At 42.0% G+C, this 17,690-nt stretch overlaps 1 protein-coding gene across 1 annotated transcript in view; it reads right to left on the reverse strand.

Moving 5' to 3' along the window:
* ppp2r5b (protein phosphatase 2, regulatory subunit B', beta) overlaps window positions 1-17,250 on the reverse strand; it is a 39,349-nt gene extending 22,099 nt beyond the window's left edge. The window contains exon 1 of the mRNA XM_080486091.1: window positions 15,845-17,250. Coding sequence (XP_080342217.1) covers window positions 15,845-16,037 — 193 coding nt within the window. The 5' untranslated portion in view covers window positions 16,038-17,250. The remainder of the gene's footprint in view (window positions 1-15,844) is intronic.
* Between the last annotated feature and the right edge of the window lie 440 nt (window positions 17,251-17,690).

Genomic DNA, 17,690 nt, shown 5'->3' on the forward strand with positions numbered 1-17,690 from the left:
TAATAATTACCATCATCGTGGTGTCACTGTGAAAATAAAATCAATACATCACTTTTTTATCATGCAATTTTTAAAGCAAACGAGGTGAATCTCCAACTCTAAAACAACACACACGTTCTTCTCTCTATTATATTATAATACAAGGTCATTTTACTGTATTATTTAGGAGAGGGGTGACACTACACTATTACACACTATCTTCTCATACAAGTAAAGATGCTTTTCAATAAAAATATCTAGTAAGTCTTCACATACCTCTGGTTTGACACTATTGGTTATTTTAGTTTAACTTGGCTACAAATCATGTACATTTAACTTACACTAGATGACACTTTTGGATTAATTCAGCTTCACTTCAGAGCATGTCACGTTCACACACTTATAGAATCCAACAAATAAAACCTGCCACCTTCGTTCTGTTAGTAGTGACCACAACAGAAAGAATAGTGACCTAGGTAATATAATATTGAAGAATCCAACAGTTTAAGTGCAATTCAAACAGAATAAGATGGAAAAGTCTTTTGAAAAAGTCAAGTTTATCATGAAAGAAAGTCTCAATTTTAACATTCATTAGGACACTTTACTAAAAAGCATCTTGTGGATACATAGAAGCCAATAAACACGGATAAATTAAAACCTCACATGTCGAATGCGACCTTCACTGGAATTAACATTGTCACACTACCACTCAAATAATTGATTATTATGCCAGCCCATGGAATCTAAAAGACATTTACTGAATGCTAAATGGAGCCGGCGCTCCTCTCGTGTACCGCTCAACACAAAAACACCATGCGTCCTGATCCCTGATTGGTTGGATTCACTTCAAACATGTTTCTCTCCTCTTAGATGCCGGAGCTGCGTCTTTATGCACCATTGGGAGACTAAAGAAAAATATATTTTTCACTTTTAACTGTGTGCATTGTTTACTCAAACAGTCCCGTGCTGCATCTGCCACAGACCTGGGAATATGACATGTTCAAATATTGCATTTATATGCAGGAAGTCCACAAATTAATGATTTATTCCGCAGCAACTTCATGTAAAAAAAAACACTATTTAAAGTCTTCTCTCGCCTTCTTACTCAAGCTACACATATTTTCAAATACGTTACAAATGAAATGAATCATTGATGAACTCCTACAACAGGCAATGATGCCAGTTTTTCAGAAATATCACTAATTCAGGAAGATTTAACCCAATGTACGTTGAAGAATTGACCAGTGTGATCTTGTTTATGAGAAACAGATACAGAAACACACCTGGGTACACTTAATGGGAATTCAAATGTTTTATCGTCAAAGTGTTCTGGGCTTTATCTGCTTTAGACACACTGATTGAAAAAAAAGACGACCAGCCACCAAGAGGGAGAACACAGCATGTGGCGGAGAGAAAATGGTGTGAGAACGAGGAGGGAGGGAGAGAGAGAGAGAGGGAGAGAGAGAGGAATTGGGATAAAAAAAGAAAAGAAAGAAAAGAAAAGGAGCAGCAACACATAAGACTGAGCGGTGCCAGGCATGCTGCATGAGCATCAAAACACAAACAGTCACATACACAGATGCAGAAATCTAAATTTAGTCCGACTGGAGAGAGACTTGAGGAGGAGAGGAGAGGAGAGGAGAGGAGAGGAGAGGAGAGGAGAGGAGAGGAGAGGAGAGGAGAGGAGAGGAGAGGAGAGGAGAAGAGAGGGGTGTGGTACAGGGTTAAAAGATGACATCATCCCCTTCTTCTTCCTCCTCCTCCACGCTGATCTTTCCATCACTTGGTGCCTCCCTTCCTTTCCTGTCTTGGTCCCTCTCCTCCATCCATCCATCCATCCATCCATCCTTCCATCCATCTCTCTGAAGCTTCTCCTCCGTTACTTAAATGAGCGAGTGCAACTCGGCTCTTTAAATAACAGTTATTCTGTTTGGGGCTGAGAGTGTGACAGAGAGAGAGAGAGAGAGAGAGAGAGAGAGAGAGGAGGACAGCTTCTGTTTTAGCAACCATCCAAGCCGCCTCTGCACCTCTGTCATCACACACACACACACACACACACACACACACACACACACACACTCAATGCACAGATACAGTGACGCAGGGAGGAGGATGGGATGGGGAGGGGAGGGGAGGGAAGGAACGAGGGGAAGAGAACGAGGCAGAGGGAGATAAAGAAGAGAGCAGCACAGATATAAATAGTAGACGGGAGCTACAGCAGCCATCAGAGGTGAGACACCATGCTGTGTAAAAGTCAGAGCAGTATAAATATCACCTTAAGGGGTTTAACTGACGCGCTTTCAACCCAAGTCTGAGTAATCTAATCTGCCTAATAACACTCGATCTGTCCACCACATGGTGAATTGATGAAGAAACCAGTGCGACGCATTAACCTGTCATTAACAGCATGATCACAGAGAGGAATAGGAAGAAGGTGGTGGTGGTGGGGGTGTTGATTTGCGTCTACACGTCTTCCCAGTTGTCATATTTTCAACATGACTGAAGCATAAACAAGCAATTTACCTGCAGATGAAGAACAGGACAAATCAACCCGCTGCTTTAAATTAGAGCCACAGATACTCGGAAGTGGTCGCGTGGTGACAGTACTGGGAATAGGTAATGAGACCAGCTGGGTATTGGCATATCACATGTGAATAGAGTTGTACGTTCAAGTCTGTTAGTGGTCATTAAAGCTATCCTACTGACAGAAGTAAAATAATAACAATGGTGCTCTGTGAAGAGGATGTGATGTTTCAGTCGCGTCAGCAGGAGATCGCACCAAATTATGAGCAGATTTCCATGACATTTGGAGGGCGGACTGGTTGGAGGCCGAGGAACAATTCATTATATTCTGATCCTGCAACTGTCACCTCACTCCGCATGAAGGATGATGCAATGATATGTTACAGAAAATAAAATAAAATACTGTATGTTTGATGCATCATTACTGTGGCCAAGGTTAGATGGATACTTAACAATTTAACAACAAATATTTGTAGTGAAAATTATGTAATCAATCAATCAGGGTCTTCAGTTCTCATACTGGACAATTTAGTAGTATTGTATTTTATTGTAATGTATTGTAATTCTTTATTTCATTCAAAATAAAATTAAATTAAATTAAATTAAATTAAATTAAATTAAATTAAATTAAATTAAATTAAATTAAATTAAATTAAATTAATTAAATAAAAAAATTAATAAATCAATAAAATTTAAAAAAATAACAACACTTCCAATTCAACACATTTTGAATGAAAAGGAGCAGGAGAGAAGACCACTCTTCGTCTTTGGATGACAGATTTTCCTCATATTTTGAACAACATCACAAATAATTGGAAACAGTTGTTGAGAGCCATTGTCAAAAAATGACATCTTAAATCTGGTATATCTGTATAAAAAATGTTTTTTGCACTTTAATGTCTTTAACTATTACACATCAAAGTTCAACCCTTCACCGTTGTCATTTAAGATATAAAAATCCTGCGAGGAAGAAAACATCCCCATTTATAGATGCAGAAATTAGCTGTGGTATGACTCACATCTCACTGCATCACCATGTTTGGTTCAGATGGCAAGAAAAATAAGTGAAAGCGAAGAAATTTCAGTTTAAATCCGCGTGTACTAACATGTTGTGGGCGATCTCCAGTTCCTGTACTGTGACCTGTTATAGACAGACTGAATGAGGAGCTCCTACTATTAAACAGTAGCTGGAAATAAGCTCCCAGATGAATGTAATTGTAAACGCATTGTTGCCTCAATTGATTTTTTTCTTTACTTTTCTGTTTTATGTTTTCAGCATATCTGGCTACTTATGTTGTATGTTATGTCTCTATAGAGTCCAAAATGAATCACAAGTAGCTGTAAATGTAATAAATAATAACGACAAGACAAATATGCATGTGTACATGAAATAACATACATAACATAACAAACAACTGAGTAAGATTAATGTTAGAACTTTGCAATGAATCCCTTTCAATGTATTTTTCACTTTCTCTCTCAGCACCGTTGCAACAAAAGACTAATTCTTCATTTCATACTTTGTTGGGGGGAAGAAACAGATAAATCATGTGCACGCTGCACTCCTCCACGTTTTCACTGATTTAAAACAAAACCTGTGTTGCATACTGCGTCTGGGACACTCGCACAAAGCTGTAAGTTTACCATCACACCAGCCGACGGTTCCGTCTCTACATATGTGTTTTCCATTTGGACTGAATACGTTTTACCCCAAGTGAAAAAGAGTGCTGAGGTAATGGTTATGACCGTCTTCACTGCTTTTCCCTCTCCTTGTAAAGAACTTTAAATTGAAAATAAGGTGTCTACTGCATGTAAAGTACAGCTAAAGTGAAACTGACTACTAAATTTCACAAAGAAAATGACTGTTGAAATACCTGGAGACATATTAAACACACCAACATCATTTCATGCCGGTGGATTTCACATTACTATAATACATCACAACACTTTAGATGATGTATTCAGGGGATGCACAGTGATGAAAGTCCCATTTGTCCCGCGACAAAGGCTGAAGCAGAAGGCTGTGTCATGGCAAAAGATTAAGTGACGTGCTAAACCCATCTTTAAATAATCCAATGTTACTAATAATACACAGTTCCAGCACACAGCATAATGAACCTGGAGCAACAGGGTGGCTCAGGCCAGGGTTCATTTGTGGTTTGTGTTTCTTTCCAATACTAATAATAATAATAATAATCCCTATCAATACATACAAGGGATATCTCAGGAAATAATCTAATTTTGAGCCACTGAGCGCCTCCAAACTGTCCTTGACCACAGGGTGACTCTCTGGAACTGAAGATATTAATATTCCCCTCCCAACGCTATATTTGGTGAGTGAGACGTGAAAACAAATTGGAGACAGTCAGTAAACAAATATGGAGGATGGTTTATCCCAGCTGGAGACATCTTCAACATTTGATTAGCAGCTTTCCGCACTGCTGCCGCTGTTCTTCACAGAAAGGGAAACGTGATAGAAGAAAAAAAATCTCACATTTTCTTCTTCCTGATTGAGCTTGATTTTGTTTTTTTGTTTTTAATAAGATTGTGATTCAAACTGGGAGTGAGTTCCTTCCAGTGGAAAAAAAAAATTAAAAATTGGCTCTTGCTCTGATTTTCTGCTTTCAATATCTCGGCCCACGTCAAACAGATTCTACTGGAAACTTGTTCCAGGCGCCCCACATCAGCATGTCCACTATTTGATTAGCGCTGTTTATTCGGGTCCGTGCTGCCTCTGAACCACAAGTGCGCATTTAATAGTGAACACCCACAGAGGTGAGGCTTGTGGTGATTCAGTCGGTGATGTTATTTGCGCAGCCTTCCTCGTATTCCTTTAAGAATCGGCTGCGTCTTCGGTGACACAGCAGAGATTGTGGTTATTGCATCCTCTGGCCTGCAATGTCTTCCACTGCTCTCTCTCTCTCTCTTTATCCCGCCGTCTCTCGCCCTCCCACCGATCCTCCCCCACCTGTCAACTTAATGTTCAGTCATTTCCTCTTTCCCTATCCACTCCATTTCTTTCATCACGCCCTCACATTCTCCTCCACTCTCCCTCTTAATTGATCTGAGACAGTCAGAGAGCAAAAAAAAAAAAAAAAAAACCTACTCCATGCCTTCTGTAACCCAATACCAGGCCCCATCCAGCTGGTCCTCTCGAAACACAACAGAGGAAGAAAGAGAGAAAGAGAGAGAGCCGCTCGATCGCCCACACGCAATCTGTGTGCGAAGGTGACTGTTTTACAGTAAACAGCGCATTTAAAACGGAGCCTTCTGCATTATTATAATGGACACAAACACACATGCTGGACAAATTGCAAGTGAAAACACACAGAAGCAGATCCAGAGGGTCCACAGACACGTGACACTCAGTAATTTCAATCATTGTGATGGTCCTTGAACGCACCACGCGGGGGCTTACAGCGATCCGGAGGTCTTTGGTGACTCTAAACATCCAGCAGGTGTAAAAGTGAGTTTGTGAAAGTCTCTGTCTCTCTGGGCTGGTTACCTGTAATGAGGTTCAGACCCCTGTGACCCCAATTTAGATAAAGTGGTGCAGAAAGTCGATGGATGGAGCTATTAGGGGAATTAGTCTTAGCCTTTCTTTAACAAATGAATAATCAAGATCATGAATTTTACTAAATTCAAGTTATTAAATTATCTTAACTGGACAGTAACTCAGGTTTATCTGCAAATAGGCCCGTTTTAAACCAGGTTTAATGTTACATATCAAGACTATGAGACAAAAAAATACTAATCAAATAAAACTAAAGGAAATTTTTTTAAAAAAAGAGCAGAAAAGAAGAGAAAAGTCATGTTTTCCTGTCGTGTCATAGTCAAACTTTTAGTTAAATATGTAGTAAGGTGAGAATCACAAACTAGCAATGCACCAGTTAACAATGGGGAAAGACAGTCAGCCCTCAAAAGGGCAAACACACACACACACACTCACACACACACACACACACACACACACACACACACACACACACACACACACACACACACACACACACACACACCGCACACACACACAAGTTCCTACCCAGAGAAAGCCTACTGGAAGAACATGCAAACTCCAAACAGAAAAGCCTGGCCCAGACATGAATCCATGACCTTCTGGTACTGCATATTGGTGGAGTGATAACCGCGACACCACCGTGCAGTCCGGTTTTCAATCAGCTTTGTAAATACTATGATTCCAATTTTTTTTTTCCAGTCCACCCAGACACTGTTTAACTGTTCAAATTCCTACCGACAGCCACAGTGGATCAAGTGACTCTATAAGACCGTGTGACTTTTTTATTTTTGCTTTTTCTCATTTTTTAGTATGGCTGCACAATATATATATACACAATCATCATTGTAATAACAGCATAACAAAAAAGATAGACATCGCATGCCTCCATGTTTGCCCAATCGGAGTGTACTGTATTTCTCTTCATTATATTAACATTAGCACGTACCTGATGGCCACAGATAAAGAAAAAACATCTACAATCAACAAAGTGTTCCATCACCATCAAAAACTTAAGTGTTTAAGTCATCTGGGAATCGCAACAGCTACTCAAAAAGCTGTTAATATTGTGCAGCTCTGGTTTCTAATATTTACTCTAATGTCATTTTGTACCACCGGGTCCGTGTTCAGTGATCGAACCTCATTCAGAGCAAATCCATTTCATTTCATGAGCAGAGCCGCGTCGCAGTGGAGATAAAAATGCAACAATATCTAACTTCAATCCCTTCGATGTCTTTACAGAGAGGTCAACAATGTCAAGTGTACTTTGCTGTATATCTATAAAACCCGCTTGCATGTCAGCTTTTCTCATCATATACAGGCCTGATGTGACAGTGAGAAAGTGAAGGTGACATTTTAATCGGATTCATTTCAATATTCAAAGAAATATACTGATTCAGATAAACTGTCTTTCAGCTGGAAATATGCAGTTGTCATTAGTTATCAGTTTAGTATTTAACAGCTTATTCCACAGTATTTTGAACCTACTATACACTTTCCTTACTCTGCACTGCCATGCAGATTATTAGTTTTCAGCTTAACATTGGAGTATGTCTACATAAATTGATAATTACATTTTCACTCAAATTTGTACTTTTAATTCTTAATCCTACTCGGCTTTACCTCAGCGTCAGTTACACTGTGCAACAGTCTGATTCGCTTCACGGTGTTGAGCGCTTGTCTCATATCTCATGCATTAATCCAAATACCTGCACAATAGGTTGTGTGCACGTACAGAAGCTTTACCTCTGTCTGAACTCACGCTGCATCCTTTCAGGCCTGATGGAGTTATTTGCAGCCACTCGGCAGCTCTTTGAAAAGCCTCTGCTGCTGGAAATGTCAAGGACAAAGAACGTCATGTATGTCTATTCACTGATACAGATTTATCTGTTGCGTTGGTTGAAATGTCAATTAGAAATGCACCTGTTATTTGAAATATTTCAAATATTAGTTTTGATTACTCAGTGAATGTTCCTGTATTTTTATTCTTGTGTTTGTGTGCGTTGTTGGGTTGTTTTTGAGGATTCAGCACTCAGATAAACGCTCTGGCACGGAGCGAGTTGATTCATTTTCAAAACAGCAATTAGACCTGCTGCAGTACTGCAGTTTCCCTGCCTTCACACTGGTGTTAGAGACAATAATAAACAACTAAATATCAATTTTTGATGTGAAGAAATCCAACACCACAGCTGACTGGAAGAATCAGCTGTGGAAAAGCTTGAACTATTCCCTTTTTTGTTTTATGTTTTTTTTGTTTTTAACCCCCCCCCCCCCGGCATCATCTGCTCATGTTCCCCTGATCAGATAGCGACAAGATGTTCTATTTTAACTAGGACAACAAATCCAAAGCCTCTGGTGCTGCTAACTTCACAGGAATTGTTTTAGTATGACCATCTTGTGACTTCCAAATACAGATAAATGTTTGCTGATGCTCTGAATGTAGAAAACAAGGACCATTGTGGGCTGCTTGTGCCATGCGACCAAAAACTACACTTTGGTAGTTCGTTGTCCTGCCGTGCCAGTCCAGGTCTATACCACTTATTTATGTACCATCATGTGAGCTCTATACAGGCTGGCTGGATGTGTCGCTGGCCCGCCCCTGAGCAGAAAGTCTGCTTTTGTGCTTTCCATGTTTGAGCTCCTGCTGAAAGAGCTGCTGGCAACAACACGATAGACGGCGAAGCATCCCATGATCACCATGCATGCACACATCCCAGAATCGCACACTGCAATATCAGACCGCGATTCCTTTTCTCTACGAGCATCTCATCGTCTCGCGGATCAGCATAGAGTCATTGACCTACTGAATAGTAAAAACCCACAAAGGTCACACTATGGCCAACCTGCTGACTCGTTCTCCGGATCACATGTCTATAAGTAGTTATGTTTCTTTGCATGGTGATGACATTTCTACCTGCAATGACGACGTGTTTGCTTTAATTCCCTTTGTTGATTTGTCTAATAGGAGCCTTGTAATTACATTTGCCCGTACTCCGATCCCACCTCTACTCAGGGTGATGTTTTCATCCACGCCGATGACGGGTTTCATCCTTCATTCTTTTTCACAGGTACAATCAGTTTTCAGACTGTATTTATTCAACCTGCCTATGTGGAGGAGATTCATTTTGCATTTTAATACTCGGTTACGCACAACAGGCAGAGCAACGGGGGGAAGAAAGGGATGAGTTTACAAATGAGCTCCAGAGGGAACTGAGGCCGAGTCTGTCTCAAGGTCAGGAGCAACAAATCCGGCGCTGCCTCTTTCACTCGCTGCCTTTATGACAGCCATATACATTCTGCCTATACTGAGAAAAAAAGAAAAACATCCCGAATGATTTTTGTGCAAACTGCCTTTGGTGTGTAAGCAGGCAACAAATCTTAATCACAAGTCTGTTTATCTGCAGACTCGATGTCGAGCAGGAATGTGACCTTAGCCGGGCTACCCTGCCAACACCCGTGACCATGAAGCCGGCCTGGTGCCTGTGGCCACAGGGGAGAGACTCGCAGCTGGGGGAGAAGTGCTGAGCTGTTCTGCATGTTCTCTGGATAGCTCGAAAGCTGCAGTGTAATTGAAGACATTTAGTTGGACAAGCAGGAGAAAGGCTCAAGGATGACTCGGTCTGATCTGTGTACAATGCACAGCAAACTTTCACGTGACAGGATTCGTGTCATCTAAAAGAAATCAAGCAGATCAAAAATTCTGCATTTTTCAATCAGATCGTTTCTTGAGTCATGTACAAATGGAAACAGCAAGGAAAGGACAGCTGACAAACTGACTGGGCTACTTTCCAGAGGCATTACCTCCCAGCACCATCTTTACTGGACACCAGTGGCAAGTATTTTATTATTTAATGTGATGATTAGAGTGTAGGGAGGCAGGACAGGAAGGGCAACACTTTTGCATTGTCTGAAAACATTGCTGATACCCGTCTGCTGGCTCGGTAACAGCGTGACGAATTATTTTAATTTGCCCAGGTCCCATCGAAACGCTAAGTTTATCGAGGCCTGGTTCCTCAGAGTGACTTAATCATCGTCTCATTTGGGGCGCTGTCTGGAAATAATTCAACAGTACTTACATGAAAGCTCTATTTTAAACAGCAGCATTTAGATCAGTGTTTCCTCGTCCTGGTTGTGGGGACCCACTGCCCTGCATGTCCCACTTGTCTCTGATTCAAATGAGTGCTGCTGGCTTCTGCAGGGCTTTATGAATATGACGTGTTGAAGCAGGGAGACATGTCAGCCTCGTCCATAGCAAGATGTTGTGTTGGCCCCGCCTCCATCTGCAGATATTACAGGGGTCAGAAGGATAATAGCAGCCCTCCTTCCAGGGAAATAGAGATAACTGCCATGCATCCGTCCAGTATATCTACTCTATCCAGTCGGATTGCAGGGGGTCGGAGTCTATCTTTGAGCTAAAAGGAAAGTCAGTCACATGACTGCAATAATACCCAGAGAGAAGCACAGAGATCTATCACAGACACAAGCACACCCTTCGACATGTGTACATGTCTCACCATTATCAGAGAAAGACACATTAATAGAGAACCACAAATGTTTGAGTAACAAAAAAACAGGTACTAACCCCAACAACACAGAGCCATCCGTATTATTCGATGAAGACAGTCAGGTTACTTTTTCAGAAATGGTTAGTCTTATTAGTTGAGTGTTGCTCTACTTGATATTACAGAGACACTCAAGCCCGAACCTCAATACAATATTTGAGGAATACATGGTAATTTATCAGTTATTTAGTATATGGGTGTTAAAATAGTCAGTGTCAGCTGAAAATAGTTGAACCCAAACAAAACGAGTCTAGTTCAAGGATTATAGAAGATGAACGGATGGATGCCTCCTCGCATCTGAAATAAAATTTCCACCATCGCTCTCAGATTCACATCACTAAAACTGTTTTCACTATTCCTTCCAAAGCAGGTCTTCGTATATATCTCTATGGCTCTGTGTGGAAACATAGGCTGCACGGCGGAGTGATGATTAGCTCTGTGCTCTCAAAACAAGACTGAGATCGGTTGAGGGACTTCCTGTGCAGAGGTGGTATGTTCCCTGGGTACTCGCAGTCTAAAAACATATGCTTTAGTTCAACTGGTGCCTCTGAAGAAGGTGTGGGTAGGACTGTCTCTCTCTCTCTCTCTCTCTCTCTCTCTCTCTCTCTCTCTCTCTCTCTCTCTCTCTCTCTCTCTCTGTGTTTGCCCTGCGACAGACTGCCTTCATCCGTTGATAGCTGGAATTGGCTCCAGCACCCTGCAACCCTGAATTAAATAAGCCTTTAATAGTTAAGATGGCCAACCTCATGTTTCATCGAGTAGCTTTAAACAACACAACTCTCTACAGTACCATGAGGGCGGCTCTACTTTTAGAGCACTGCTCCTGGGGCTAGATTTATGAGGTTGCTGTGTTTTTTTTTCAATAGGGCCTAAAAGGGGAAAAAAAAAAAGTCCTCATAAATTCCATATTGTAAACACACATATCCATTTATAAAGGCACAAACTGAGCACGTAGACCATAAACTGACCCGAATGGTGCAACTGCTTTAAAGTCCAGACCCGATCCAGGAACATAATGTACAGAAAAGGCTGAGATGCCTGAGAGTGCACAACGCAGGCCCGTGGCCCAACATGAATATGCTGCAAAAGAGATTAAAGGGATCCAATATCCTTCACCGTTCATCTGCGGATTAATTGGCTGCCTCGACCATCAGTGCTGCTCTTTTACTGGCCACTTCAAGGTCCCAAATTAGTTCTCGCTTTAGTGGAATCTGACGTAGCCACTATCTGACTTCAAGAGCATCGGTCACGTGTTCTGAGAAAAACAAAAACTGCATCTAACTACAATTTTGATTAATCTGCAACAAACGAGAAAAGGAAACCGCAACAGCCACCTATGGCCCTATTAGACAGTGCTGTATAAACATGAGACAATTCTGCAAAAGTTTCCAGTGTTCGTTATTAAAAATCTACACTCCTTCTTCATCCTGGTTCCAGTAGAGTCTGGTGCATCCCAGGCCACATTTATCTAAGAAAGTAACCCAAGAATTGATTCAGATTTGCTTTCAAACTCATATTGTCTCCTTCATCATGATCCTGTTACATTAAGTCGTTTTAAAGGCAGATATATTTCACACTCTGCTGATGATTGATGCCCGAAGCTGTGAGCTGTGAACGGATTTCATTCTGCTGGGTTGAGGAGACGGTCGATGGGGAAGTAGATAGTCTACCTGGTAGACTGGACAAAGAAATCTTTACATGATAACATGAACATATGATACTGTGCATTATTTACTATACTCTTACTGAGAAGCTGCTTAGGAGGAACTTCAATGTTTAAAAAAAACTACAACCGATGAAGTTCCAAACTCTGTGTTACACAGACCGTGAAAATAGAAAAGTTGGTGCAGTGTAATAGAATTTGAGACCTTGTAACCTTAGAATATTGAGTTATTACAGCTGATAAACTTTTACACCTTTCACATCTATATTGAGTTCCTCAAGCAGAATAAAAAAAATTGGGGTGACTAAAGTAAATCTGAAAAAAAAAAACACAGTCTGATGATCTTTATTCTTCAGGTATAATGAGCTACTCTCATATTGACGTCAGCAAATTTCAAGTTGCACAAATTTAATTTGAAATAAATATCTACTAACAACACCAAACTTCGATGATTCCTGAAACTGGTCCGAATGACAATTTAAGTTGCATAAAAATTGTGAAATCCTCTTGTTGAGACTAACTTCTTAGGAATAACTGACTTCATTATATGTTCACAATTAAACTAAATACTTCAAGTACACCTAACTTTTTAGCAGAATTTACTCAGAGGGCACAAGTTACAAGGGATATGAGGTTTTACCAAAAATTTACCATATCTAGATCCTATTTTTTTTTGGTGTGTGAAAACCTGCCAAATCCTTATCAAAACACTGTGATTGATCGTAAACAAGGCGAAGCTCATTACAAGCTGCAGCCTCATATCGGATTACGTCTTCAGACCTATTTATCAGTGCTTTCTCGCGTCTTCAATTCTGTGTATGATTTCATTCAGCAGAGGCTTTCATCCAAAGTAACATCCATCTGAGAATACAGACAACGCAACACCACCTACAAAAGTACCCAGTGTGATAAAGTGTTTGCTCCAGGAAACATCCAGAGAGTCTTCTGACTTTCTATATTATATATTCTGGATTTATGTCTCTATTCTAGCTGCGAGCAGGAACAAAGAAGTGAAAGAGTGCTGCTGAGGAGTAGTTCAAATTAACAAAGGGAACGTGATTCCCTGGAGGCCAAAACACCCACAAGTCTGTCTACACTTGGCCTATATACTGCCCGTTAGACACTTTCACATCGCACGAGACAGTTCTCCTGCGCCGGGCGCTGCAGGATCTTACTATCAGCTCCTCCTGAGGATCCAGAAACAGGGCCGTAGCCGCAGCAGTGCAGCAGCCATGTAATAACCAGGACTTTCTTCCAAAGGCGGCTGAAGCACGTACACACGGGCAGCTCCGAACCGAAAGGTGTTGTACACGTGCTGCGAAAACCAGCCACCGCTATCATGCACTCATCTTTCACTCGTGTGCCTGAGAGGAAGCTAGAGCCGGGAAAAAGAGGTGTAAAAACACATAAGAGCATACACAGGAGTGCAAGCACCTCATATCGTCTCTAAAAGCAGAAAGGTCGTCTCTGCCCCCGGGGGTTAATAGGAGGAGATTGCGACCCACATGTAACGGGGGTCTCACCTCATAAAGAGGGGTCAGAGGCAAATAAGAGGACGTACAATCTGCCTTTGTACTGCACACATAGATGAGTGAGGGAAAGAGCGACAGCGGGAGAGAGCAGCAGACATATAGCAGGTATGAAGGCGAGGTGGAAGACACGGAACTATCGATTTGGGCCTCGCTGACATGCAGCTCAAATGTTCAGTGTAGGCAACCGTGCAGTAAATAACTGTAACACACGTATGTAGAAGGGTCAATTAACTTATTTCATGCCGCTTGTTTTTGGAAACAAGTATATCCACAAATTTGAGAAGTGGAGGAAGAAAACATGACAAAATAAATGTTCAAAATAATGAAATCAGCTATCAGGCTGGAGAATTTAAAAGCTTGAAAGGATTATCATTGCTTGCAGAGTTTATGCATCAACAACAAACAAAAACAAGGATTTAAGGAGGGCCTTTGCTCAGCATTAAACTGAATGTTGAGAATGAGGTGTATCCACAAGGTTGTGAAAACATCTGACTTTTAAATACATCAAGTTAAAAACGAGACATTAAATAATGTCTGAGTTGTGATGAGTTTCTCAGAGTTACAGTTAATTAACTTCTTATAGAAGTGATCATATATGATATATCTTTTTCTTCTCGTTTTCTGTGGGGTCTCTGCTTTCATCCAAACTGTAGCAAGTGAGTTGAGGAAATTAAACTACATGGATTCTAAGGTGGTAATTATGTAAAAGTAATTGAATTTTTTTTTTTTTTAGTTCTTGTAGCTGAGGTTGTCTTCTTTAATTCTATGTCTCACGTTGCTATGTTTCTACATGATTCCTGCATTGTTTTATGTTTTATCTGCAACATAAAACTTTCCAAATGCTCCCAACTTGGGGTAAACTACTGTAAATCAACTACTGAACTCGCTAAGCTTTCACATTACAAACAGATCAATCATTTCATCTTTTTACCATTTGTGCATTTGTTTAGCTTTCCTTCCTCCTTTACTTCATCCTGACAGGACAGTGTCTTCCTATACATCTAAGTGTCACTCCACAGGACTGCAGGTTGAGCAGCTGTGCAGGACAACCAATGTCAGTGGTTTGCATGTCTCCCCACAACTTCAATCCAAACAGACACTTGTACACATCAAAGCGGGAATGAAGCTGTGGGAAACTACAGACCTGCAAATATTGCGCCTCGAACTTGCTTAATACCAAGAACGTATTATAATTGCATTTTCTGTATGTATGTTTCCTGTTCCATGTATTCCTTGTGTGATGACTGTCTAACAAGGCACTTAAGCACGTCTCATCCTGCACCAGCGCCCTGTCAGGGGGGGGGAGAAGGCCCAGTGATGGAGAGATGCCTCTCCCTTTTACCCTTCATCATCCAGACAAACAGATGTTTCAAGGCCTTGTGTTTTCACGAGGATCAAAGACTACAATGTGGTTATCTAAGTGCACATTTTCATCAGAATCACACAACCAAAATTTCATACATACTCATGTAAGATGAGTTTAATCCATTGCTGTTGATGTGGTTCATTTTTATCTGCTTGGAAATCATTGCATCTGAACTTGACTCACAAGCTAGAATGTTTTCACAAAATGCTTGATTAAAGATGAGCAACTACTTGAAATGTTAAACTTAAAAGTCACTGGAAACGCAACTAAAAGCTATAGTGATCTTCCTCCTAAAGTGAAAGGATATAAAACGATCTTGGGTTTGATTTCTCACATCTTACAGTTGGGAAGATATTTGACTAGATCCTGATATCCAAGATGAAAAATTAGGTCAATAATTGAAGTGATACAACAACAGAAGGCCCCTTATAATCAAAAAGTGTATCAGATCTGGGCAATAAATCAAAGCCACTAATCTCACCTCTGTCAAAGACAGGGAAGAGGATATGTAGCTCTCAATAGTAAATACAATATCACACAGTCAGTAGCGATCAATCGGTGCATCATGTCGAGTGATGTGGTTGTTTATGCAGTGAAGAATGTGAAATCTGTGAATTTGTGCGGCCTCCACAGTTCATATCGATAGTGGAGTCCTTAATGCTTTAAACATTGAACCCGGACTGCCACAGTAAACCAGTGTCTCACCTTTGAGCAGGGGCAGCGGGGTGAGCTCCACCTGGGAGCTCTGGTAGCGGAACTGGGACGAGCTGTGGGACCTCCTTTGCCGGGCTCTGCGCATGGACCGGCGCGGGAAGCCGTCCACCTTCTCCGCGGATGGCACCGAGAAGCTGGTGGTGGGTGAGGACGGGCTGGATGGGGGCAGCTTGGTCGTCTCCATGATGGCTGGAGTTGGTGCCGACGCAGCGTGCGTCCGCGCGCTGTCTTTCCGTGTGCGTAAAGACGCAGGTGGGGGGAGAGGTTGGAGGAGTTGGTGGGTTTTTGAATTCACAGATGGGTTATCAATCTATCAGAATGAATAGATGGTTGGTAGGAGGGGGTGGGGGGGAGGAGGAGGAAGAACCGGGGTGAGAGATAGAAGAAGAAGGAGGGAGGGATAGAAGGAGATATCTTCCGGATGTCCAGTCCTGTGCCGCGCGCCTCGCTGTCTCTATCAGAGCCGGGCTGGAAATGGCAGCAGCGGCAGCATCAGCAGCATCCCTGAATCTTCTGGCTTGTTCACGCACAGATGGAGAATCGCTTGTGTATCATCCCCGCACAGGAGTCGCCAGCAGCACAGCTCCCAGATGATGCTCAGACAGGCGCGCCTCCTCACACACAAACACACACACGCCTCTCTGCTGCTGCTTGCTGCTGCTGCTGCTGTATTGGCGTCACACACACACACACACGCACGCACACACGGACTAAGTCATCGGCCTAAATTTGGATATTTACGTCTATAGGTGCTCGCACAGCTCCGCTCCTTATGTAAAGATTAAATCACTGCGATCAAAATACGGCCTCCCAAAAACAAAAACAAAAAAACAATTGCAGCCTGCTCCGGGTCAGTTTATAGCTTATTCTGGATCCTTATCAATAAAATCAGTGGTCGGTCCTGGCGGTGAACGATGATATCATGAAATCATCAATCTGGGCCCACCTCGGCTGCCGCATCACTGTTGTCCTTTTGGCTCGTCTTTTATCGGATGCTCCTCCGGTCGCTTGAAATTGCTTATTGTGATTTTTTTTTTCTTTCCCTTCAGAGGCTGGTGATGTTGTTCTTGTAGCGGTTTACACCCCTCCTCGCAGCCTCCTCCTCCTGCCGTCCTCCAGTCGTATCAGGGCGGGGAAACAAACGGAGCCTCACCGCGCCGACATGTGCGGGTCCTCCGGCCCCGCAGCTCCGCGCAGCCTCCGCGGAGAAACGACGAGGAATCAGGGGGGACTCAAAGGAAGCGGCCTCTCCTCCTCACAGAAAAAGGCCCTCGTTATACAATAGCACCCCGACTATGTCTGTCAGACTGACGCGTTTTGCTCCCGTTCCCCTGCTCGGTTCGCGTTATCCGGTTGTCCTCCAGCGTCTCAGCGAGGTGCGTCAAGGAGCGCAGTGCGGGAGGAGGATGGAGGGCGTGAGGCTTTCAAAATAAACCAGGCAGGCGAGCGACACATCTAAATGGCTCAAAACTTTATCCACAAGTAACACTAATTCAACCCCTCAAGTTTGCGCTGTAATTCGGTGGATTCGAGCACAGCAAGTGTAAATATAGTTTAGGATATTATGGATCACAAATGGCCTAAAAGGAATAACCCAGTATGAATAACTGCTTAGAATCCATGTGCGCTGACCTGAACCAAAACAGTAATAGTAACAAATGGTCCAAAGTCAGTTAACATAGTTAATAGATAATGTAATAGCCAAATCCTAAATTGCTCCATAACTCACATCTCCAAAACCAAGCCAAATCTGTCAAATTTACCTAAACCCCAGTCTTGACACACCTGACAGGAAGATTAGTCTAATTCACCTGTGTACCATGGGAACATTGTTATC

Source organism: Lipophrys pholis, assembly GCF_963383615.2.
Source record: "Lipophrys pholis genome assembly, chromosome: 18".
NCBI classification, from domain to species: Eukaryota; Metazoa; Chordata; class Actinopteri; order Blenniiformes; family Blenniidae; genus Lipophrys; species Lipophrys pholis.